This window comes from Vollenhovia emeryi, unplaced genomic scaffold (genome assembly GCF_000949405.1).
Source record: "Vollenhovia emeryi isolate VEMERY1.0 unplaced genomic scaffold, V.emery_V1.0 DF939133.1, whole genome shotgun sequence".
In the NCBI taxonomy this organism is placed as follows: Eukaryota; Metazoa; Arthropoda; class Insecta; order Hymenoptera; family Formicidae; genus Vollenhovia; species Vollenhovia emeryi.
In genome coordinates, this window is record NW_011967233.1 from 1,205,246 (window position 1) to 1,229,503 (window position 24,258).

General features: G+C 39.8%; 3 protein-coding genes and 1 non-coding gene across 9 annotated transcripts in view; all 4 read left to right on the forward strand.

Moving 5' to 3' along the window:
* The window catches only part of LOC105567870 (ATP-binding cassette sub-family G member 4), a 35,184-nt gene extending 28,841 nt beyond the window's left edge, over window positions 1-6,343 (forward strand). For all 5 annotated transcript variants that reach the window (XM_012023104.1, XM_012023103.1, XM_012023100.1 and 2 more), the window contains exons 7-12: window positions 57-233; window positions 451-815; window positions 1,518-1,686; window positions 1,772-1,872; window positions 1,956-2,111; window positions 2,238-6,343. In XM_012023104.1, the coding sequence (XP_011878494.1) occupies window positions 57-233; window positions 451-815; window positions 1,518-1,686; window positions 1,772-1,872; window positions 1,956-2,111; window positions 2,238-2,582 (1,313 nt within the window). In that variant the 3' untranslated portion in view covers window positions 2,583-6,343. The remainder of the gene's footprint in view (window positions 1-56; window positions 234-450; window positions 816-1,517; window positions 1,687-1,771; window positions 1,873-1,955; window positions 2,112-2,237) is intronic.
* Window positions 876-948, forward strand: Trnaa-ggc. The gene has a single exon. It is a non-coding gene; the product is annotated as a tRNA-Ala (tRNA).
* Window positions 6,344-8,819: 2,476 nt separating the features above from the next.
* On the forward strand, window positions 8,820-9,339 carry LOC105567871 (40S ribosomal protein S28-like). The gene has a single exon (XM_012023105.1). The coding sequence runs from the start codon at window positions 8,835-8,837 to the stop codon at window positions 9,162-9,164; it is 330 nt and encodes a 109-aa protein (XP_011878495.1). The 5' UTR covers window positions 8,820-8,834; the 3' UTR covers window positions 9,165-9,339.
* Window positions 9,340-10,815: 1,476 nt separating this feature from the next.
* Window positions 10,816-24,258, forward strand: part of LOC105567872 (ATP-binding cassette sub-family G member 4) — a 43,347-nt gene continuing 29,904 nt past the window's right edge. Inside the window, exons 1-2 of one of the 2 annotated variants that reach the window (XM_012023108.1) lie at window positions 10,816-11,277; window positions 16,714-16,820. In XM_012023108.1, coding sequence (XP_011878498.1) covers window positions 16,762-16,820 — 59 coding nt within the window. In that variant the 5' untranslated portion in view covers window positions 10,816-11,277; window positions 16,714-16,761. The remainder of the gene's footprint in view (window positions 11,278-16,713; window positions 16,821-24,258) is intronic. The other variant, XM_012023109.1, reaches the window with a different exon arrangement.

The window sequence follows — 24,258 nt, forward strand, 5'->3', positions numbered from 1 at the left end:
CGCGTTTGCGAAACGGAAAAGGAGTCGTTACCGATATGCGCTGGTGTCTCTTTCAGGAAGGACGATCATATGTACGATCCACCAACCAAGCGCGCGACTGTTTGAGATGTTTGATAACCTGTACCTGCTTGCCGAAGGCCAGTGTATATATCAGGGTAACGTGGGCGGCCTAGTGCCGTTCTTGTCATCGATGGGTCTCGATTGCCCGAGTTACCATAATCCGGCAGATTATGGCAAGTATCCACGATGAAGTTTCCATCATCCTAATCTAAATGTCAATTGTCGCTTCTATATTTATACGAGATCCTCAACTGCGATCCCTTTGCGTCAGACAAACTGATTCGGGATAAGATTAATCTCAATCTCGTAACGAGATTTCAAACGTCTTGCAAAGCGCAATGACTCATCGTCCAACGTTTCTCTCGCGTTTACCAAATCTTGTTGGTTCAGTGATGGAGGTCGCCTGCGGGGAGCACGGCGAGTGCGTTCACAAGCTGGTGATGGCTGTGAACAACGGCAAGTGTAACAACTATCAGCACCATCAGGCAGCCATCGCCGCGGCGCAGACGGTGTCGAATGACATCGCCAAGGAGTCGCCGCAGGAGCAACCAAAGCCAGAAGGAGTCGCCTTGATACCGAACGGAGTCGCGAAACCTCCGACCGGCGCGACGATGATCAACATGCCGGTATCCTGCACAACGTCGCTGCTGGACAGCGCGGAGAGCATAGAACAGAAGGTCGGCTTCCCGACGAACGGCTGGCTGCAATTTTGGATACTGCTCAAGAGGACATTTCTGTCGCAGATACGAGATATGGTAAGTACGAAGTGCTCACGCACAATTCGAAATAGTCTTTTCTACCTACCTTTCATGTGGGCCTGGATAGCTCAGTTGGAAGAGCATTCGCCCGGCAAGCGGAAGGTCCCAGGTTCGAATCCTAGTCTAGCCCTAGTCCGTTATTTTTCTCGTCAAAAAGTTAATAAGTGGCGCGTCTCAGTGCCTACACAGTATAAACTATAGTACGCCCACTCTCTGTCGGCCCTTCCCTATTAGCACAGTGTATTGGCTAAACATGGCCCAATATAACCAAATATTGGGCCCATGTTTTACCAATATTTGGCCAATGCACTGTGCTACTAGGGGTTGATCTTTTCGATCCCGTGGTATTCCGCCATGTTTTTGGTCCAAATCCAGCGGCGTGTATGTGCGTACGTATTCATCAAAGCTACACTGCCGCACATCCAATTGTTTCACTGGCTGGACTACAGAAATGACGGATGCACAGACGGGATCGACGCAAAACCAAACAAATGGTGGAGTGGATCTACTATAGTTATAGTATGGCGTCATCTCCCTGAAGATACACTCCTATTTATTACTATGGCGTCAGAGGAACAATCACTTTAAAAAACGGGTGAAATAATTGCATCATACGTAGCACTTTTTTACTGCGAAAGAAGAAAAATGTTCCTTTATGAAATTGGTAACATCTACTTTACCTGATTTTCGCTTTTATAGACGTTAACAAGGGTAAGACTGATCTCGCATATAATCGTCGGCTTCCTGATCGGCGCAATTTATTACGACATCGGCAACGAGGCCTCGGAGGTCATGAGCAACGCCGGATGCGTCTTCTTCACGGTGATGTTTCTCATGTTCACCGCCATGATGCCTACGATATTAACATGTAAGTGATTCATAGTCACGCCGAGTCGTAGAATGTATTCACGACGCTCGTTTTATTATCACTGCGTCGTTATTTTCTCGCTCAGTTCCGATGGAAATGTCCGTATTCGTGAGGGAGCACCTCAACTACTGGTACTCCGTGAAAGCTTTTTACCTCGCGAGAACGTTGGCGGACTTGCCGTTCCAGGTGAGTACAATCTATAACACGGTTCCCCGTGGCCCGATTAGAGCTAGACCACATCGAGACGACTCACGCGATCGTCGTTGCAGATGGTGTACTCTATAGCCTACGTGATGATCGTTTACTTCATTACGTCGCAACCGTTGGAGGTGCAGCGGTTTCTGATGTACCTAAATATATGCATCCTGACATCGCTGGTCGCGCAATCCATCGGTCTGCTGATAGGAGCGGCAATGAGCGTGGAGGTAATGCCGATGATCGGCATAACATACCGCCGTCCTTGTCTGAGAATCACCTTCCTTATATGCATATTAAAAAGTGCACACAACCGATTCCCTGTTACTTAATCCCGTCGATGTTATCGTCCGCAGAGTGGAGTGTTCATCGGACCCGTGATGTCGGTGCCGATCATCCTGTTCTCCGGTTTCTTCGTTAACTTTAACGCCGTACCGAAGTATCTGAAGTTCCTCTCGTACGTGAGCTACGTGAGGTACGGCTTCGAGGGCGCCATGATTTCCGTGTACGGCTACAATCGGGCGAAGCTTAAGTGTTCCGAGCACTACTGCCACTTCAAGAGCCCGACGAAGTTCCTCGAACAGATGGCCATGGAGAACGCGGTCTACTGGGTGGACGTCGTCGCCCTGCTTGGCTTCCTGCTCGTTATCAGGGTGGTCGTTTACTTCGTGCTGAAGCTCAAGCTGCGATCCCTTCGTTAAATACCCCAATGAGGAGTCCAGGACAGACAATAATCGATCATGTCACGACTCTACGACCGCCATGTTAAACCACGATCTGAATATCATCGAGGATCATACTTTCGTAAATCCGCAAGGAACCAACGACGAAGAGGAGGATCGCGAAGATTATTTCGATCTCAAGAATGAGAGGGGTAGAACTGTCGCGAAGAGTGCTGTGTGGAATCTATGAAAAGAATATACGCTTTGAATAGGAACATTGAGGTAACGCAGTTATAAATTATCTTTGATTCAAACGATCGTTTGAACTTTGATACGTGATTTATGATCGCAAGGGTTTTATTTAATTAACCATCTCTCTCTATTGAAGTATAATACTTTTTTATCATTTTACTCATGTAGCGTTAACGCTTCACGAAGGGTGCTTAATTATTATTGATCGTAGTGATGTTTGCGGTACCAAAACTCAATGATCTCTGTGACAAAAGAGAGCACGCTATCGTACTTCGTTAGCTCGAGTAAGTAAAGTAGCTTACCAGAAATTACCTCGATGAGGATTCGAATCTCCGATTAAAGACGAATCGTAATCTTAGATAGGCGTTTAAACAAATAGTCCAGGCAGGAGTTAGGCTACCTTCAATCGCGCATTAACAACAGTAGGCCGACTCGCGACGGCAATACAGTCGGGCAATATATCGGTATCGAATAAAAACTGCGAAACGTTTATAGCCAATTACTACGAACTCGCCAGGAGCCTTAGGCCCATTTGAGACTCCGTGTCCCTCCAACGAGCGCATTTAAGCGCGAACGCGAAAATAGAGGTTTCTATAGGTAGGCAGGGTAGGACACATGGATCGTTAAGACAAGTCTTTCATTATTTCTCTCATCTTACATCACACATTAGCTGGCCACGTTCAATTACGATCGCGACGAGTGTCTCGGGGTTGAACGAATCGCACACTTATGATCGTAATAATGTCCTCGAATAAAAGTTCGCCAAACACCGAGAGCAACGTTCACAAATGACGTTTTCGGTACGAACCGAGCTCACCACGTAATCGCTCTTTCTTCATATCGTAATATCGTCAACGATTTACCTAATAGCTAATAAAAATAATTATAAGGGGGAAAGGATGGGGGAGAGAAGTGTTTATTGTAAAAAGCTCACACTTGACCAATCACTAGCTGCCTGAGCGTTGCTTCTAAGTGCGAGTACTAAGTGTTGTTACACTTATATCATATAGTATATAAAAATAATTCTATTCAGACGATGGAAAGAATTGTATAAAGCTGTATAAATCGAAAAACGGAGCAGGCAATGCGTCAATGAGTACTTTCCTTTTCGCAATGCAATGCAATTCGCGGCCTATGCGCGAGTACCTCTTTGGTCGAATTTTATTTATTCAACGATCGACGAATATGACAATGAATAAAACGGTATCGTGAATATGTTGTGCTGCAAATATGACTAACTACCAATCGGCGCGGCCATCAACCGACAAAATATGATTACGGGGAGAAAAACTGTTTCATGCAATACAGACGTTAATTTTGCGGGTAATTTAGGGTGCCTTTTCTTTTTAAGAGCTGAGGAACGTTAGTTGCGGTATTTCTTTGTATGTTATGCACAAACCTGTAGGTGTAAATAACAATGAGTGTCTCTAATTTTTTTTATTTGTATCAAAGAGTGAATAGCGATAATGACAGAACGACAAGGCAATAGAGTCTATCATGAAAGTTATAATTTCCTATATTTTACTTGATAATTTCCCTCGTGCAATATTTCCTATTGTAAGTGTAGAAGTGGTAAATGGTACATTTGCTTAGCCAATTAACGATTTCGTTGTCCGTATAAGTGATGGGAGAAAGCAGTATTTATATTTTGATATTGTTCTTATTTTATTTTACACATACATTTATTTACTTAATTATACGATTATGAGAAAACGATTGAAATGAATACTTAAGCTTAATTAAGCCGATTTGCTTACGTGTGAAATATTGCGATAGTCGAAGTAATTTCCTTGAAAAGTTATTAAATTATTTTGACTGTACAATGTTTTCTTTCTCTTGCCATGTGACATTTAGAACAATTTTTAGACGCATTTAGAACAATTTTTAGACGACACCGTAGTAGATATTAATTTCTAAGATACTTCGTTTATACAATTGTAATTCACGTATGCATAATTCGATACTTTTTTTTTAATCAAAAAAATTATCAGTTGCTAGATATACGTGTATCTCTGGAAATATTGTCGAGACTCTTACAAATCTAGTTGATTGTTAAAATATATTTTTGCGGCATGAAAGTCAAGGGTGTTTCTCTGCTAAAGAATTTGTGCGCGTGCTTCTCGCGTTACACTAATATTGGTTGTATGTACACATTAGAAGAAAACGTGTGGATTAAATTGTGAAAAGTAAATTTCTATATTTGTAGAGTGATACATCTTATAGAGTGATACATCTTTTTTTCATTGATTATATCTGTACTTATTATTAAAGGAAGGAAGGTATACGGTATGGCGATTGTAATAAGAACGGGGAGACGATTTTAGAAAGCGTTAGTCCAAACGATGATGTGTCTTTCTTAAGTATGGCAAGGAAAATGTAGCTGTCGTAGCTAAAAACTGCATGTGACAACTAAATGTCGGTTGTCAATGGACGACTAATATTTAGTTGTGACAGCTAAATATTTTGCTGCTGTGCCTGTTGTATTAGGCGCGACAGCAAATCGTTTGTTGTGGCTTAAATAGTTATGGCAGCAAAATATTTTTAGCAAATGATTAGCTACGGTAGCGAAACTTTTTTTTCAGCGTGTTACTGTATTGCGAAACTTGATTTTCATAATGCTTGCTGAAATTGAACGAATGAGCGAGTTACAAGTGTACCATGCCAAAAAGCATGCTGATTAATTAACTTCGCGTGCTGTTACGCAGAATGCCAACGATTCGATATTAACGGAAAGAAAGTGCGGACGTTACGTAACACTTAGGTATAGAGAGGAGTTTGATCTGCAGCGATTAAAAGCTCGTGTTTACGGTCGCATTTGTAAATAAACGATATCCCAATGATATAGTTTCACATGCACACGCGCGATGCGTTGTTAAACCGATAACCGTTAACGCGCTCGGACCTCGATGCGCTGTGCTGAGGAAACTTTTATCCCGAAGAAGCACGCACCATCCTCGTACAGCAATATTATATAGCGTACTGTAAATTTCTCTCGATTAACATTCATCCACGTTGAGATCTAAACGCGCAGCACGTCGTACTTTTATTTGGTCGTCCCTTTTGATAATTAGCGGCTAATCCCGATCATGCTCGATATTTGTGACATATAATTTCCTGTTTATCAAATTTATCATTCAACTATGACATCGCGCAAGTCCGAGGTCAGGACAACGATCGATTTACAATCGTACACTCGATTCACGATACACTCGTATCACGTGCTTCGCGTTCAAGACTTCACGAGCGTTATCAGCGAGCGAGTGGATTCTTCCTCGTTGCAAAACCTCCATGACGATCTAGCTCGCGCGAAAAGAAAGAAGCGCAAAGTGCACTGGAGGACACGAGGATCGCAGCGTAAGAATCCATTCGAATCCGTCTGTCGCTTCTAAGACCACGTGTCCGCAAACCGTGGACCTATAATACATTATACATTATCGGCCCATAATCCGAACGCATACACATACATACATATACGTGCATAGTTGGAAAATTCGTGTTTCATCGTTAAAAAGTATGCCGATTAAAAGTTTCGTGTTAAATATTTCGCACATTCGTGTGTTAATTTAATTACCGTTACGTTAATTGAACTCAAGTGTCAAATCATTAAAACAATTTTTCAAAAAGTGTAAAAATAACGCAACGTTCACTTGTTTGCAATTTTTTAGCGACAGGATTTGTCTGTTAAATCTGTTAAAATTTACAGAAAAAGAAACCGTCGATTTTATTCTATAATATGCAAGTTTGAATTATTACAGTTGTAAAATGTAAAAATAACTTTTTTTAGTTAATTTTATCATTAAAGGTATGTCGCCTTTACACAAAATTAATTTTACACAAAATATTTTGATATACATTCGTATTGCGTTAAAATATTAATATAGCATTTTAGTGTCGCTGCTCAACATATCCATGTTACGCTAAACTAACACAAAAATATCTGTGGACCGGTTTGGTATATGCGATCTATTAAATTGAACACAATTTTTCCAACCGTGGTATACATATATACATATACACACACGCACGCATACGTCGATGTACAATGTTCAATGTTACACGAGCCTCCATACCGAGTACCGCAATCTTTTTCCACTACCGTGATTTTATATGACGGAAAGAATGTGAGTGCGTCGTGTGATTGCGCGTGAGTGTGTACGGGGACGCGGGCGTAGAGATCTCGTTTTCCGAGATGAGACGAGGAGGAAACGGGGGGGAGAGAAAAATCCTCGCCGGATTTCGGCGCTAATGTACTGCGTTGTCTTGATTTTATCGAGGAACGTCACGTTTGTACTAAAGCACAAATGAATAAACAATTGTATCGATGAGCGGGAGTTGTCTTCCCTTGCCCGCCATGCCCTCGTTGTTTAACGTTCGGCGTTCTAATTTCCGACGAGGCATTGGCTTTGAGATTGACAACGAGGTTCCACGCAAACGTCGTCGAACTACCCGAGTCGAAATTTTGGCCCTTTAATTCTATTATACAGGGTGTTCCAGGATCAGGAAAGGTCAATATTCTGGAAGGTGATAGTATCAGTTATTTAAAGCAAAAATGTCTATATAAATATATGTCCCGTTCCCCACTGTTTCCGAGATAGAGCTACTTGAATGTCTCGTGTATTTACCTGTTTCTTACCTGTATAGTAGGACCTAAGACAATAAAAGAGGTCGAACTGCAAGTACAAAATTGACTCCTACTTTAAAACTGATAGTGTCGGAAATTTCTACTTTTGCCAATTTAGAGTGGAAGATTCAAGGGAGGAGTAAAAAAATGTAATGCCATCGAAGTAGGTTATTGCTGGTCTATGTAGGTGTATAGATCAGCTAAGTAGGTGTAAATTAAAAAAAGATAGTACCAAAATTTCGACTCGGGTATATACTCTGTACAATAGCACGTTTCAGCGAGAAGTGTTTGCAAAATAGCTGACATAGCGGACTTTGAACCGACGTCAGAGAGCAGCATCGAAGTCACGTGCTCGGTGAAGATACGGATCGGTCTTATTTTAAAGCGTATCTTTGATAACGGTAGATTGCTGATGTTGAGTAAATTCTCGAGTGATTTTGAACAATCGCGAGGAATTCTTCAGAAGTAGGAAAAAATGCTTCAATGGTCGCGAATTGGTTGTAAGACACCCGTATCGGATAGCAGGGGGGGGTCCAGGCTCGAGTCCTGAGGTGACGTTTATCGCAATAAGTCTCTTATAGTTTCGTTTTAAAGGATACTCAATTATAGGAATATTATTAAACCGATTATTAATTTAATCAGTTACAAAACAATATATTTCTTTTCGAAAGAAATCGGCGCGTAGAACTAATGTGGAAAGAAACGGTATATAGATTCACGATTTTCAGAAAGATTTTAAGATTTGCAAGTTGGGCCACCTACATCTTGCCTTGTGACCCGCATTAGGCACGTTCTCATATATTGTTTAGTTTTAGATAGAGGGTCCTACTTGAAAGTTTATTATTAATTAGTTACGTTCTTTCGACACACTACATTTTCAAGACTGAAAATAATCGGCGCGCAGTTCGCCGTGTTGAAAAGAATGTACAGTGATGGACAGAATGGCGACACTTTTTTTATTAATGAGTTTAGGAACGTTCCAAAGTCTTCTTCTCTGAGGAATATTTTTGATGGCCATTTCAAAACAATTTTGAGCGCCTTCGATTGATTTCTCGAGTAAAATTTTCCTCGGAGAAAATGTTTCGGAACGTAAATCTCTGAATCTAAATGCGCGTTCCTAAACTCATTAAAAGAAAGCGTTGCAACCATTCTGTCCATCACTGTACACAGATACGCAAACATATTATTTTAAGAGCCAGCCGGACCGTACGAGGCGTTGTTCGTATTATTTATATAAAACGGTTCACATATAATTAATTTATTATTAGGAAAAGAAATCGTTCGCTCTTAATACCTATAATTTCTCGACCGACAAAGTTTTGCGTTGTCCGTGCGCTCCGCGAAACTTCTCGACGTCCTCATCTGGCGCGTTCTTCTCTCCCGCTCTGCAGCTCTCTCTTTCTTGGAACATTGTCAAGATGACATTTGATCCGCACGCGGTCCAAGTCGGTAGCGGCCTGCACGCTCAGTGCGGCATTGTGACACGCGCGAGAGCTGTTCTACGTGCGCGATCCTGCGGCGAGATAAAAGGCCACGGCACATACGAGGGTATGGAGAAGCCTATAGTGCGGGCGAGGGTGGTGAAGGTCCTCGGCAGAACAGGCTCCCAGGGACAATGCACGCAGGTCAAAGTAGAGTTCCTGAACGAGCAGAACAGGCAGCTTATCAGGAATGTCAAAGGTCCCGTGCGCGAAGGGGACATTCTGACGTTGCTGGAGTCCGAGCGGGAAGCCAGGCGGCTCCGCTGAATTGGAGGAAACAATCGTCGCGTGCATAACAGGGACGCGTTAGAACAGCCAAAGTTCAATCTTGACACTTTGGGGACAAGGCACGTCGACGAGGTTGAGGAAGAAAGAAGCTCTGCAGCTGGTTCTTGTATATCACTTTTTTAAATTTTGAAACAATGTGTCGGACGAAGAGGAAGCACGTGTTTTATTTGCGATTGCGAGAAGTGGAGTTTTCTTACTGTCGCAACTTCCGTTTTCTGTCCCTCCACTTTTAGCAAGCCAATAAATTAGTTTATCACGTACACGCTTCGTTGTATTTCTTCTACGCAGCATGTAAAAGAATTATGTAATTTGTACTGTTACCTCTTGCTGTGCGGTATTTTAAGAAAAATTGGATTGCAAAGTACACTGCAGAAAAATTTCCACCGAACAAACCAATTAGCGTTTCCGACGGTTAATTTTTCCGATTACGTTTTCCGAGTAAATTACGGGTATATCCGATAAAATTTGAATGTAAAAGCCAATCGAAAAAATCATATTTTTCAATGAATGTACAATCTAATCGGACATATCTCCGGATTTTTTTCTCGAGTGTCTAATTGTACACGGAAAAAAGAGTGATGTTGTATCAACGAGGTCAGTGTAATTGAAATAAAATCGTTGAAGCAACATCAGTATTGATAAAGAAAAAAACATAAAATTGTCTTAATAATCTGGACATTTAGTGGATTTCAAATACAGTCGAGTGAATTATTTACGTTTGTGGCAGCCCGTGACATTAACGTTTAATTCAAGCGACTTCGTTTTGTTTAATTCAACAGCTTCTTTTTCCGTGATGAAGATGTTACTTTCGCGGGCACGCTTATGTCATTGCGTCTCTTCGGGCCATAAGTGTCTGGACGATTCCTACAGTAGGATAAAAAAGTGCTCGTGCGTTTTCTTATTTTAGATTTAACAGGAAGGACCAAAAATAGCGGCGGTTCGCTCGGGGCATCCACAGCGCTCCAAACATTCACGGCTAAATTTAGTCAGATACGCCTCGTTCCGCCATCGCAAGATGGTGACGGGATCCGCTCGCCCGAGTCTCGTTACACGAACGGATTAATATTCAGAGCGTTTATTATTCGGAGTCATCGATTATTTTAAAAGGTGATCCGAAAGATAATACAATTTCGCTACACGTATTTGATTCCCGACCTGCCCGATATCTTGGCAAGTGTCGTCATCGCCAGAAGCTCTTCGACGACGAGCAGCTAGCGACCGCACCGATGGTAGATAAAGCGTTATCAACTACAGAAAGATGTCGTCAATGTAATCGCACGGCACTTGCTGCCTTAGAAATAGCCAGGAAAAACAAGTTTCATTAACTTGACCTAATTGCCAACAACTGCGTCGCTCTTCGCGCCTTTAATCTAAGCTTCGTCGCTGCTCTACTCCGAGAAAACGTTATCAAAGACGCGCGTATTAATTCTATTATACACCACGACTGGTAACGAAGTCCGAGTCCCAAGTGTGTACGTGCGCGCGTGTGCGATTCGTAAATCCATATACAGCCAGCATGCGCAAGTGTTCGCCACACATGCGTCACACGGTCGAGCTCCGGTCAGCTGACTCGTCAAAGCACGCGCCGCCATTCCCGAGCCGCGCACTCACACAGGCGCGCGCGCGATTAAAGGCCGCGGTGCGTGAATGGCGAGTGCGAAACGGCCGCGTTCGCCTTTCGCGGCACGGTGGGGCGCCGGGAGAGGAGCGCGGCTAGTGTCAAAGTTTGCCGATGCCGAAGGCCTTTATCGACGACCAATCCGCTGCGCGAGATCCGCGGCGAGCGGAGACGCCGAACCGGGGGTCCGAGAGGCCGATTAGAAGACGCGGCCGGCGTACGATCGATCGGTGAGTTTAGTGCGATGTCGCGCCGCGAATTGGTACCGCGCGTGAGAGCTTAGTGGCCGCACCGCGGAGAGATCTCCGTCCTCCGGATTCGCTCCGCTGCCGAGCCGAGCCATCCTCGTTTCCTCGCCTGCTGCAGAGTCGATCCTGCCGGTCAGCTTCGCGAAGCCGGGACTCGCAGAGAGAGAGAGAACGATAGAAAGAGGGAGAGAGGGAGAGAGAACGCAGTTGCGCGTAGCACATTCGGGTAATTAAGTCTCCAGTGTTTCCACGACGCGCCCGAGACGTTTGTGCGCTTCGTTAAAACTCGGTAGCTTTACAGATCGTTGGATCGATCGCGTTTGGAGAAGAACGATTACGCGGAATTTTCTCTTAAAATTTACCCCAAAAAATGATACGATCGTGGGGCAACATGGTACTCCGGAGAATTTTACGAGAGTTTTTGACATTTTACCGTACATTTTACTAGTAAAAGAAGCCACATAAAATTCTTCAAAGTACTATATTGTTCCGCGATTGAATTTTCAGGTTAATTTTAAGAAGAACTTCTCCTCGTGTTGGAACACAACTCCCAATACATGATGGTATATTAAACGCTCGTTGAACGCAGTTAATGTAAACGTTAGGGTAAAAGTGGCACAATTACACTACTTTTACATTACTTTTGTGTTACACCCATTTATTGCGAGACACAACGATTATTTAACATAAAATTGGGATGAAGCTCAATTTTACGCTCTACTCGTCGAATAACAATGCAGTTGCGGCGACTATATTGCTCTAGAGTAGAAAATATATATGTATATCTCCACGGGGAGAATCTTCTCTGAAAATTTATCCTGGAAATTATGTGATCGTGGGACAGCATGGCCTTTTGAAGAACTTTATGAGAGTCCCTTGAAAGGTTTCCATACATTTTACTAGTTTAAGCGAGAAGGATCTGACTAGTTTTTAAAACGAGAAACATTCCCGTGGGAAAATTTACTTTCAATAAAATTAAAGTTTTCAAAAGTAATCTTTCAAATTTTAGAGTTTACTTAAGAAATTTTAGGGTAATTTTGAACACTTGAAGTAATTTCTAGATAGCCAGGCCTGTCGAAGTTCCCGCTAGAGGGCCGCGCGGCATAGCACTTTCTCGTAAGAAGAAAACCGCACGCGGTATTACAAATTATATCACACACTTTTCACAAGTTTTAAAGTTTTCTTTTAAATTCTTAAAGTAAGTTTTAAGTTTACCTTGAATAAAAGTTTAAAGCGGCCAAATTTACTTTGCATATTTCTTACTTTTCTAAAGTAAAACTTTAAGGTATATTTTCCCAAGGGTTTTACTAGTAAAATGTATGGTAAAATTTCAAAAAACTCTTATAAAATTCTTTGAAATGCCGTGTTGTCCCACGATTACATGATTTTCAGGATAAATTTTCAAAGAAAGTTCTCCCCGTGTAGACGTCCTTCAAATCATACGGGTTTTCCTCTCATGCGGCGTAAGTACCTCCGTTTACGCGGGGAACAAGACCAAAGTCGAATAGGGACGAGTGAGAGAAACGTAGCCTCGTTAGCACGCATGTAGAGTATACGGGCTTTTCTCTTACTTACCTTGTTTTTGTGCTGGCGGTCCTGCATTTGCGTAATTCCCAATCGCGTAAAGGAAAAACCACGTGGAGCGAATATTCCGTGTAAATCGAGGAACGAGCATATACACGCACTGAGAAAAATGTCCGATTTAATATAATCGGATAATCCAATTACATGATAACAAACGGGTAGATCTGATTAAATTGTATATCCGATGAATATTATGATCGGTTTTTCCAATCAAATTTCATCGGTAACGGATGTATTCATAATTTTATCGGAAAAATTAATCATCGGAAACACTATTTAATTGGTTTATCCAATGGAAATATTTGACAGTGCACAGGATGGAATTGGTATTGAGATATGTATATATACAAGTTCGGTGATGGACAGAATGGTTGCGACACTTTATTTTAACCAATTTAGGAACGTAAATACATTTAGATTCAGGGTTAATTACGTTACGAAATCTTCTTCTCCGAGGAATATTTTACTCGATGACCATTCCGAAACCATTTTGATGAGCGTTTCCGATCTCTTTCTCGAGTACAATTTTCCCCATAGAAAACGTTTTGAAATGTAAACATGAATCTAAATGCGCGTTTCTAAACTCATTAAAAAAAATGTCGCAACTATTGTCCATCACTGTACAATGCACTTGATCGCACGTTTGACGAACACGAGGCGTAATTACGCGTGTAATTATACAAAATACATGATACGTAATTGAAATTTACATTATACGAGTATAGATGCTCTGTATATCTCTAATTAATATTGGCTCGGGCTATTTCGTCGAGGTTATCAACTGTTTGATACTTCACATGATTAAATCTCCCCAAACGGAATAAAAAATCAATTTAAAAGTGAAAATGATGTAAAAAAAGCAATTATTTTTAGAAAGTCGAGATAATATCATTCGACACTTTTAATGAAACATAATTTGACATCTTTATGACTATAATGTTTTGACTTCGCGATGACTTTTGCCGAAAGAACTGAAATCGTTCGTACGTGCGAAATAATTAAATACTCGCAGATGTTATATTTTATGAATTTATATTTAAAATATTTGATCTTTGAAACATTGATATCCTGATTTTCCATTCGCGAGATACAAGATAAAAGCCTAAGAATATTACACTTTATCTTACAAATCATATTCTTGTCGTACAGTGTCTTTTTTGTTAAAAAAAATATTTTGTATCTAACTATTCGTTATTACCACACGGAGAAAAATAATTTGCTGACACAGCAGATTTTATGCTGTTGTAACAAATTCTGTTCGTTACTATATGGATAGCAAGAAGATTTGTTACGAATACTAATCGCAATTTGCTGGAATAATTTGCTGGATTAACAAATTATTTCGTTGTGACAGCAAATGTATTTGCTAAGAATATATTATTTTGCTTCAGTAGCAAATTAATATGATTTTAATTACAAATATACTCAGCGAATTTTGTTCTATTCTCGCAACAAAATAGATTTTGCTATAATGACGAATAATTCGTAAAATTAGTTCTATCAACTAAATTTTATTGCTATTACTACGAATATGCAGTAGCAACGGCGATTTTGCTATCACAGCAAAATTATTTTTTTCCGTGCATATTTAATCGTAGATAAGTTCAAATTATCGCGAACCATGTCAAATAGCATTTCGAAATTTCGAAATTCATACTTTGACCAAATTTCTGTCACGATTAAAACGTGACTTTTGAAACGCGATGCTATTTCGACATCATTTTGACTTCATCATGATTTCTCGGGTCCGCAATCGGATTTGTTTGATTTGTAAAAAGATTCGCGATGAAAAGTATCCGTCGATTTGTCGAGATTTGAATGTTGCACTGAGAGAAATGTCCGATTAAATATAATATAATCGAATCACGAGACACGGTAGTGTCTCGCGCCAAGTATAAGCGTAGCTAGAACCGCGCGCGCGAGACCGACCGTGTAGTTTACGCGAGTACGCGAGATGATAATCCAATTACATAGCAACAAACGGATATATCCGATTAAATTGTATGTCCGATCGAAAATATGATCGGCCTTTCGATCAAATTCCATCGGAATCATAAATTAACCGTCGGAAACACCATTTCATCGGCTTATCCGATAAAGATTTTTCTCAGCGCGGAGATGCAATTTTCAAATCACGTGGGGAAGTTTAGAAACCACACTGAGAAAAATGTCCGATTAAATACAATCGGATAAATTGTATATCCGATGTAAAATGTGATCGGGTTTTCAATCAAATTTCACCGGTAACTGCACTGAAAAACAAGTCTGATAGATTCAACCAGTCGTCTGTTAGAAAATGGACGAATCAGAATTCCCTTTAGGATTTACCAGATTTGTAGTAAAGTCTAGCAAACTTTTGGTTATGAAATATCTTTCATGGTAAATCCTAAAGGAATTCTGATTCGTCCATTTTCTAACAGACGACTGGTTGAATCTACCAGACTTGTTTTTCAGTGTGCATTTCATCGGATAAATTTCATCGGATGTATCCATATAATTCAAACGTAATCGGAAAAATTAACCATCGGAAACACAATTTAATTGGTTTATCTGATGGGGATTTTTCTCAGTGCAGATAACAGTCAGTTAAGAGCAATGCACTCTAACAACCGTGTGAAAGTTACGCGAGGTGCATCGCCGGCGTGTTTCGGCCATTATGCCGTGCCAGCTGCAACGGTATCTATGCAGCGATTATCGCTGGCTCGCTGGTTGCGTTGCACGTGCACGACGCCAAGAGAAACAGCCGACCCGGAATATTCCCCGTAATGCCCGATGAAACCGCGTGCGTTGCACGTTGCGCCTGGTGTCGCTCGTTTTTCGAGGCCGTTCGGGTTTGTCAATAATTTTCTCAATAATTCCGCGTTTCTCCGACATACTCAGGCGGAGGAATTCGAGTGGCGCGCAGGGGTACTTACAAAAGTCCCTCCGCCGAAGTTTATCTCGCACGCATCGTGAAACTGCGCACCTTCGAGAGAGAAAATCGGTGCGGAACCGGTTACGGGTAATTAAAATTCTTATTTTTTTTTTAAATTTCAATCGAAGATAACGCAAATGCCGATATCGATCCGTTGATGAATAATGTAAACACGCTGAAGCAGCGCAGAAGCTGCGGGTATCCTTCGCGTCCGGCGTCGGCGGGAATTCCGCGATGAATTCGAGAATTCGACATACCGTGAGAACAACGTGGATGAATCTCATTGTCAGCGAGACACCGCGGCTACTACGAAAAGGCGAAAGAAGAATATTATGAAACGCGTGCAATTATCCGTGCTACGTGACGCACGGTGTTGAGGATAATGAGTCCTGCTTCGCGTTTCTCCGTACATAATACCGTACCCGTGAACTCCGTAAATGAAGACTGAATTTACACGCGATCGCAATCGCCCGCGAACGTCGCCGGTGCAATGCGCGTGCGCGATATTGTGAGGCGGCCGTCTGCCGGTGTTGAACGTGAACTTCGTCTGTCAGTTACATCAACCTTGATGAAGTAATTCCTATAATTAGAAAACGGGCGAGCGATCGAAAGGCATGGGTGGCGAGGAATCAACGCATTTATTAATTCGTACACGCGCTGATAAAACGCGGACTCGCGTCAGATTTGCAATGCAAATTAATCTTAATTAATGAGCCGAAATATTAAATCAGACTTGTGTTATTTTCAAACTTTAATATTCATAAACACTTTAAATTCCACCTGTATAAAATTATGTGCTTTTTTTCCTGCGAGACGTTTCATCGTAAATTTTTTTAAATAACCGCTGATTACCGGAGTCTAAAAAACACGGTTATTTAAAACTGATTAAAGTAATTATTACGTAACGATGCATTGATTCTTTGCGACGTATTTGTTTGACTTCTACTCGCGTATGTGATTATTCTTATTATCTTGAATCACACATCCTTGCGAGATCTATTTTCCAATGCAACGTTTGCATCTTCTTGCGAGTGTGTGGCGGTGAATAAGTAATTTTTTGCACGATTGCAATTACAGCAGGCATTCTTATTTCCAGTGAGTGTGTCGATGTGCATATCGATGTTCCACGTGTCCTCACATTAATATCTTTTTTTTCTGTTTTAGCTCTGTGTATCATACGTGAAACGTGCGTGAAGCAACGTAACTTCGATCATGGTGGAAGGCGGAAAGAACACCATGCAGAACGGCCTGCTCAGCAATGGAATTAATGGGTGAGTTCCTAAGATCGTACACCTCTATTTCGTCGCAATACATTCCGCAAACGTGTATTGTGAATACGAAATAAAACTGAATGTCCCTCAAGCTTCATATCAGCGATGACGCGTCCTAAATTGCCGCGTTACGATAATACGGATGCACGTGGAATAAGGGAATTCAGGCAACAGCGCCCCTTTACGAAACGAAAATTCGCAAAACTCTGCAACCCACGAAGACAATGCAATGCACTCGCTTAGAATGTTATTAGGGCAACGCTGAAACTGTTATTATCGTCGTGGCAGCATTAATTTAGTGTTATCAAAATATACTTGGCGCGAGACACTACCGTGTCTCGTGATACCCTCGCTCGGTTCTACTCGATAATGTTTTGCCACTTCCTTTTGACCAAGCTGTATTTTCGCACTTATGACGTCCGACCTTCTAATCGTGTGATTAAGTAATGCCTCAGATATTCCTGAAAAAATATCCAGTGGACCTTGTCGCTTAAATACTTTGGAACTGGCGTTTTCTTTTAGTCGTGATAGCTGATTGCGAAATTAAGAAGCGGAGATTCAAATGACAGTTCAAGTATGAATTAAATATATAACGGAATTATTAATTTAAACTGGCTTCAAGATAGTAAAACACGCATTAATTAACCAATTAATTGACCTGATATAGGTACCTCTCGATAATAGTTTCCATCTTAAATTGTTGTCAACATATCAAACATATGTTCTATCTCAAATGGAACGCATTCGAACCGCACTTATGCATTTCACATCATTTTTATAACTGCTAACCTTGGACAAAGAACGATTTTTCCACGCTACAATCGGTATCGTTACACACCGATAAATCGTTCTGCCTGATAAACGATGTGAATCTCGAAGTACTTCGGAATTTGAACTTTGTCGTCGCTGGCGATCTACTTAGATCTTTCAATCTGTAGCCTCTCTTAAGCTGCCAGGGATTGTTTCATGCACTCGTGAATTCATTTACGCAAGTTACGAGTCGATTGGCTAAAAACCATGCGATAACCGATCGAATTGCAACTTTTCTGTATGACCTGTTCAATACGTCGTTTGTCGCTGTCTGATGTCGGAACGTAAAAAAAGAAATTTTCTCATTGAACCATTCGCTACGTTCCGACATCAGGCAGCGACATACGACATATTGTAGAACAGGCAGTAGGAATAGGGAATAGAATTTTTAACGGTTTGGAAATTTTCTTCCAACCAATCCAACGCGTCAGAAATTCTATTCCCTGTTCCTGTTGCCTGGCCAATATTTTTCGACCTTTTTTTATGTTACAAAAAGAATAACACATCATTTCGATAGGATTTTTTCCGTAGATAACAAAACCGAAATGTCAAATAGTTAAAAAACACGCGGGACGCGGTAGAATACTTTATGTGGGCTCAAATTAAAGCTTGAACCATAAACTTTTTAAAGTTATTTTAATTTTATTATTAAATATAAAATATTATTTATTATTTACATAAAATAAATATAAAATATATAATATATAATAAATATTAAATTAAATAAAAATATTTAAAAAAATACAATTAAAGTACTGTGAAGTTGTGTAGCACAGATATTTGACAGGTTTATAAAGTCAGGCTGCGATTCCCATGTCAAAAATCTCTGCTACCCAACTTCACAGTATTGCCACATGGTTTTTGCTTCATACCATTAAAGTTTAAGGTTCAAGCTTTAATTTGAGCCCACATAGAGTTTTCTATCACGTCCAGTTTCTTTGTGACAGAGGCTCAAAAAGTGCCAAAACCGGGTTTTTTAACAATTTGACCTCATTTTTCTCAAAACGTGACGTGATGGAACACATTTGGATTTCGTAATCTACGGGGAAAATCCTATCGAAATAATCTGTCATACCTTTTGTGACAAAATCAATGTTGACTAGCGTAATTATCAGATAATGAGCCTAGATTCCTTTTTGCCGCTTCAGAGTAATTTTATTCCACTTTGCGTATTCTTATATCACGGTAATTTAAAACCGGCGATAAAAAAAATTACAATATTATTTGCACGGATGAACGTTGATAGGAAAGAACATTACATCTTCACGACGTGTAAAATGTCTTGGCGAATTTTAATAAAGATCCAATTGGAACAATTTCTTCGCCGATTTTCTACATATTATCCAGATCTTGCGCTTGAATATGCCGAGACTGCGGTACAAAATTAAAGTTTCCATGCTAATCACGTCCGTGAGAAAAAATTAGCTAGCAGTGTATATTTTAATCTTGGAAATACAAGAGCGCGTGTATTATTGGCAACTACCCTGAGAAAAATGTCCGATTAAATATATAATCGGATATATTTGATTAAATTGTATATCCGATGAAAGATATGCTCGATTTTTCAATCAAAATCAAATTTAATCGGTAACTGCATCTCATCGGATAAATAAAAAATCGGATAAGTAAATTTCACCGGACGTATTCATAGTTTAATCGAAAAACGCAATCGGAAAAATTAACCATCCAAGACACTAGTTAATTGGTTTATCCGATGGAAATATTTCTCACAATCAGTGTAGGAACGATAAAATGTCGCTAATGCTACATGGTAGAGGACTTTGCACCTACTCAATACCTCATTCCTTCGTATTATCACTCGTAGCGCATTGATCTTCGAACGGATACCAAGAGATATCTAGGTTTTTTACGCTAATCATTGTGCAAGAGCTCGGAATTCATCTTCACGCTTGAAAGAAGCTAACAAACAGACAAATAAAGTCAATATTTGTCGTGAGGTAAAATTATATATTGTATTACGCTTATAAAACAGATATACACAGAAAGAAGAATATTCTTCTTATGAAAATATCTTTAGTTTCAACGTAAAAAGCTTTAACTGCACTGAGAAAAATGTCCGATTAAATATAATCGGATAATCCAATTACATAATAACAAATGGATATATCTCATTAAATATCCGATGAAGAATATTTTCAATCAAGTTTCATCGGTAACTGCATTTTATCGGATAAATTTCATCGGATGTATCCATAATTTAATCGGGAAACGTAATCATTTTTTCTTCGACGATTATTTGTGCACCGCACAATCTGTGACTTATCAGAGTTAATTGTCATAATTGCAATGACCTAGAGTCTGGACAGTGGAAACGCGTTTAACATGCGAATCTCGCGTCCGTCTTATGATACTTTGTCTCGACCAACGAGTCCCAGGTTTTCCACGTGTTCGTCTGATTCAATCAGAGTCCACCAGTCAAGTGCAGTTCAGTCTTCCATATTAACACGCACGATCTTTAAGTGTTCTACGAGAGCAGCTTGAAAAATGAACATTATCGCGAATTAAATGTATCACGGTCGTTTTTCCCTCTCTTGTACGTTTCGTCATTATCTTCTCGCGTCACGAGCGATTTATCTCTTACTTATTCGCCGAAATAAAGTGAAATCCGTTCCGTCATGTTACATCTCTTGCGAAAATTTACTTTAAATGAAATTCAAGTTTTTAAAGGCAATCTTTCACAAAGCTAAGAGTTTACTCTTAAAGAAGTTACAGGTTTACTTAAGAAATGTTAGAGTAATTTTGGACACTTGAAGTAATTTTTAGATAGCCAAGTCTGTTGAAGTTTCCACTAGAGGGTCGCGCGGCATAGCACTTTCTCATAAGAAGAAAACCGCACGCAGTATTATGAATTATATCACATACTTTTCACAATTCTTAAAGTTTTCTTTTAAAGTCTCAAAGTAAGTTTTAAGTTTACCTTAAATAAAAGTTCCAAGTGTCTAAATTTACTTTTCATATTTCTTATTTTTCTAAAGTAAAATTTTGAGCATAGAAATCTCTTTAGGTTGTCAGTAATAAATAACATTAATCAAGCTTTTTAGTCGACTATTAAAACACTGGTCGGTTAATGTCCACTAAAATGCTTGATTGTTAAAATTTCAAGGTTTTCTAAGGTATATTTTCCTAAGGGATACGCCGTAAATGAGCACCGCTATTACCGTTACTAATTAACCCGCCATTGCAGCGATGCCGTGGAACAAAGAGCGGTGGCGATTCCACGGTCGAGCAAATGCGCTAGCAAAATTTCTATGTTTCCGCGCGGCTGTCACATCGTTATCACGCTCATTGGTGATTCGTTCGAGCGGACTTTGCGCTTCTCTTTCTTATTGTGCAAGTGACGTCCGCTTCGGCAGCGGCAGCTCGCACGTGAATCACTCGCAAAACGATTCTATCGATAGTCCGTCGACGCGGAAATTTACTTTCATGAAAATGTGACCTCTAACAACTCTCGCTCGTACTTTAACCGTACTTCTTTTCTTTTCACCGAGACGCCTTGCTTATCGCGTCGTCGAGATTTTGCGATGTGTTCCCTTGTAAAAATACGAAATTCTTTCGCTACATTTGCTACATCAGTTGCGAAAGATCAGAAACAACGATAGTGTTAGCAGTCGTCTGAAGCAGTTGACTGAAGTTGATACAAACAAATTAGTTATTCCTTTCAGAATTCATAAACTCTTTATCGTACATAATTATTAATCATTCTTACTGCAACGTGATCTAGTTTATATCATTATCTTTTTTGTTTAGAATATTTTATAGAGATCAAGGATCACTTTTTCTTAACCGTCTGATTACGATGTAATTCCATTGACTACATCTCGCAATAATATAATAGAAACCTATAATCTGAAAGGTTTTTAATTGACACATGCATACACACTAAGATAATGCTTTTTCCGGAGTCTGATAAAAATACTTTACTTCAAGATTTACTTGAAATTACTCTTGCAAAAGCGCGGAAGATATACAAAGATTTCTCTTACTTTCTAATAAATGGTAATTGTTATTTAATCAATATTTATTAGAATAAAAGGATTCTGATAACTAGAGAAAGTCCTCTATTGTGAGATAGGCTCCTAATGTAAGATGGCAGAGTTTCTGCTAAATTAATAGGCATCATCTGCTGGCTCTACCATGAATTTATTGCCGTTGCATGGAGTGAAATCTCTGTTTAGTGGAAAATTGATTGGTAGATCCTGTAATCGTTGGGAAAAATGATTCGTGATTGAATTTGAACGTTGGAAACCTGCTATCTCGTGTTAGAATCCTATCTCATAACAGAGGACTTTCCTCTAAATTCCTCAGCACAAGTCAATGCTTTAATTACGATAAAATCACGCCGAAATTAATAACGTTTATCAGCTTTATTAGAGTAATTATATATTTACGATAAAATTGCTTTTCTGCTCTTCTGCTTTCTGAAGCTGTTATGCAATCTGCAGTTTTATACCGCTGCTTTTCAGGAAACGAAAGAGAAAATTACACTTTGTCTATGTTCCTAATTTTAATTATTTAATTTCCTTCGCGGATTTTGTAATCCTTCGTGCTTCTCCGCGTATAATTCTATTCTGAGGTTTCCAACAAAAAGAGACAGTCATCGGCAAAAGTGTCACGTTCGCGACTAGACAGACGTGCTCAGCATTTCCGCTTTAAATTTATCAGAAATTAAAAGTCAAAACTAAAAGCTTGTCTCTGGTTTCTCGGTTTTTTCCTTTCGAAATAACAAATCTTGTCTTCGCGCGAACCGAAATAAAAAGTTGGTTGCACTTCATATCTACTCTGAGAAGACGAGGAAGAGATTATCTCATAATTCTTATTGCGTGATGAGCTATTATTAGTTACATAAATACGAGAGAGTAACGAAGAGCGCGACGGAATTGAATGCGATTGGCGATATATTATATTATTTCGTCAGGAGCTTTTCACTACAATTCGTAAACATTTCGAGTAGCTTCAACAAGAATAAAAGAAGAATGGTCCGTGCCGCGAAGTACAGTGCATCTTGTGTTTAATCCACTTTGTATTACACGCGCGCATACAATAACGTTGAGCAGAAAGTCGCACAACAATTCGACACGCGTCATCGAATTGACCGACCGCAATCTTTCGACAAGGCCCTGCCTCTGAAATGATATGCAAATGTGCATTTTTGCTCAGACTTTGGCCTCGCGCTTTGTCTTCCGGTTTGATGACTTTTACGATGATCAAATGCGGGTACAATATGAACCGTACAATTGTAGTGATTTAAAAGAAAATTTAAAAAATCATTATTTTGTTCTATCCTTACGTTTTAGAGGATACGTTTTGCTGATTTACTTATCTATTTATTTGTTTTATGCAATCGTAACGTTGAGAATATTTTTTAAAAACAATAGGATACTCGAATTTATGTTGCTAAAATGTTCGAAGTATTTGCATACTTTCGATTGCATATTTTCCTCATGTAAACGTATTCGATACTTTCAGTTTTCCGGTGATTACATATTTGTGCGGAGTACACCGGGTTTCATTGGCCAACGTCAAACGAGTCTACAGCAGCAAGTTGTGTGTATTTATTTTTAACGAAATAAGAGGCGTACAAAAGTGGCCAGAGAGATTTCGTGAAGGGGCTTTCTTTATGATTCTCAAGGTCATAACATTACGCGCTAAAGTGGCAAAGTCGTTTCAACGACTGCAGTAACAATAATTCAACAGTATCGACTAGAAAATCGCTCATCGTGATAATTATAATTGTTAATGTGCCGCGGCCTTTAGACCTCTATTAAACCATCATTCATTGCGTTCTTGCGTCAATCGATCAATCCTTTAACGGCGACACAATGGCCGCTCTACATCCCTTCTGCATCGTAAATGAGTGTATGACGTACAAACCAATTCCATTGGTACAAACCAATACACAGCTATTGGAAGTTTTCTTCCAGAGTGTCGTCTCCACAGACTCCTATATGTACTAGACTGCTAAATCCCCTATAGATCATGCATAAAAGCTGTCTCCAAACTTTATGTACAATTACATGGGGGACAAATGGTCATGTGACGTGATCACGTGATCACCCCCGATAGGGAAATGTCTCAAATATTGTGTAATAATTGCATTGTCCAAAAGGAGGAAATTTTACAATGATTGTATTAAAGTGATTTGCCAAAACGCAGCGGTTTTGTAGGAATAAATTTTTGAAACGATATTTGCCCGAAAATTGATAGTCTAAATTGAGGGGATAAATCATGCATAATTATTTCCACTTTTAGAAGCAAAATTTCCCAGCAACACAATTACGTATAATAAGTGTTTAAGAAAGATTTAGCGTGGGACATATTTACAGCTGGGCCTTCTTTTATCTCGTCTCCTGAATTTCACTTACGAGTATGAGACGCCTCGTAGCGGCAGCTCGTCGTAACACAACAGCAATTTAACTGTGCAAATATTCTGCCAAGGTGATTCGCCAACACGCAACTGTTTTTCTCACATACTATTTAGAAATATATTGCGCAAATAATTATCAATATTTAATGAAAGGCCTTCATTTCTGCATATGTTGTTCGAAATATGTACGCATAATTCCAGCGACCTAAGTTTCAGCCAGATTTTGTCACACAATTTGCTAAA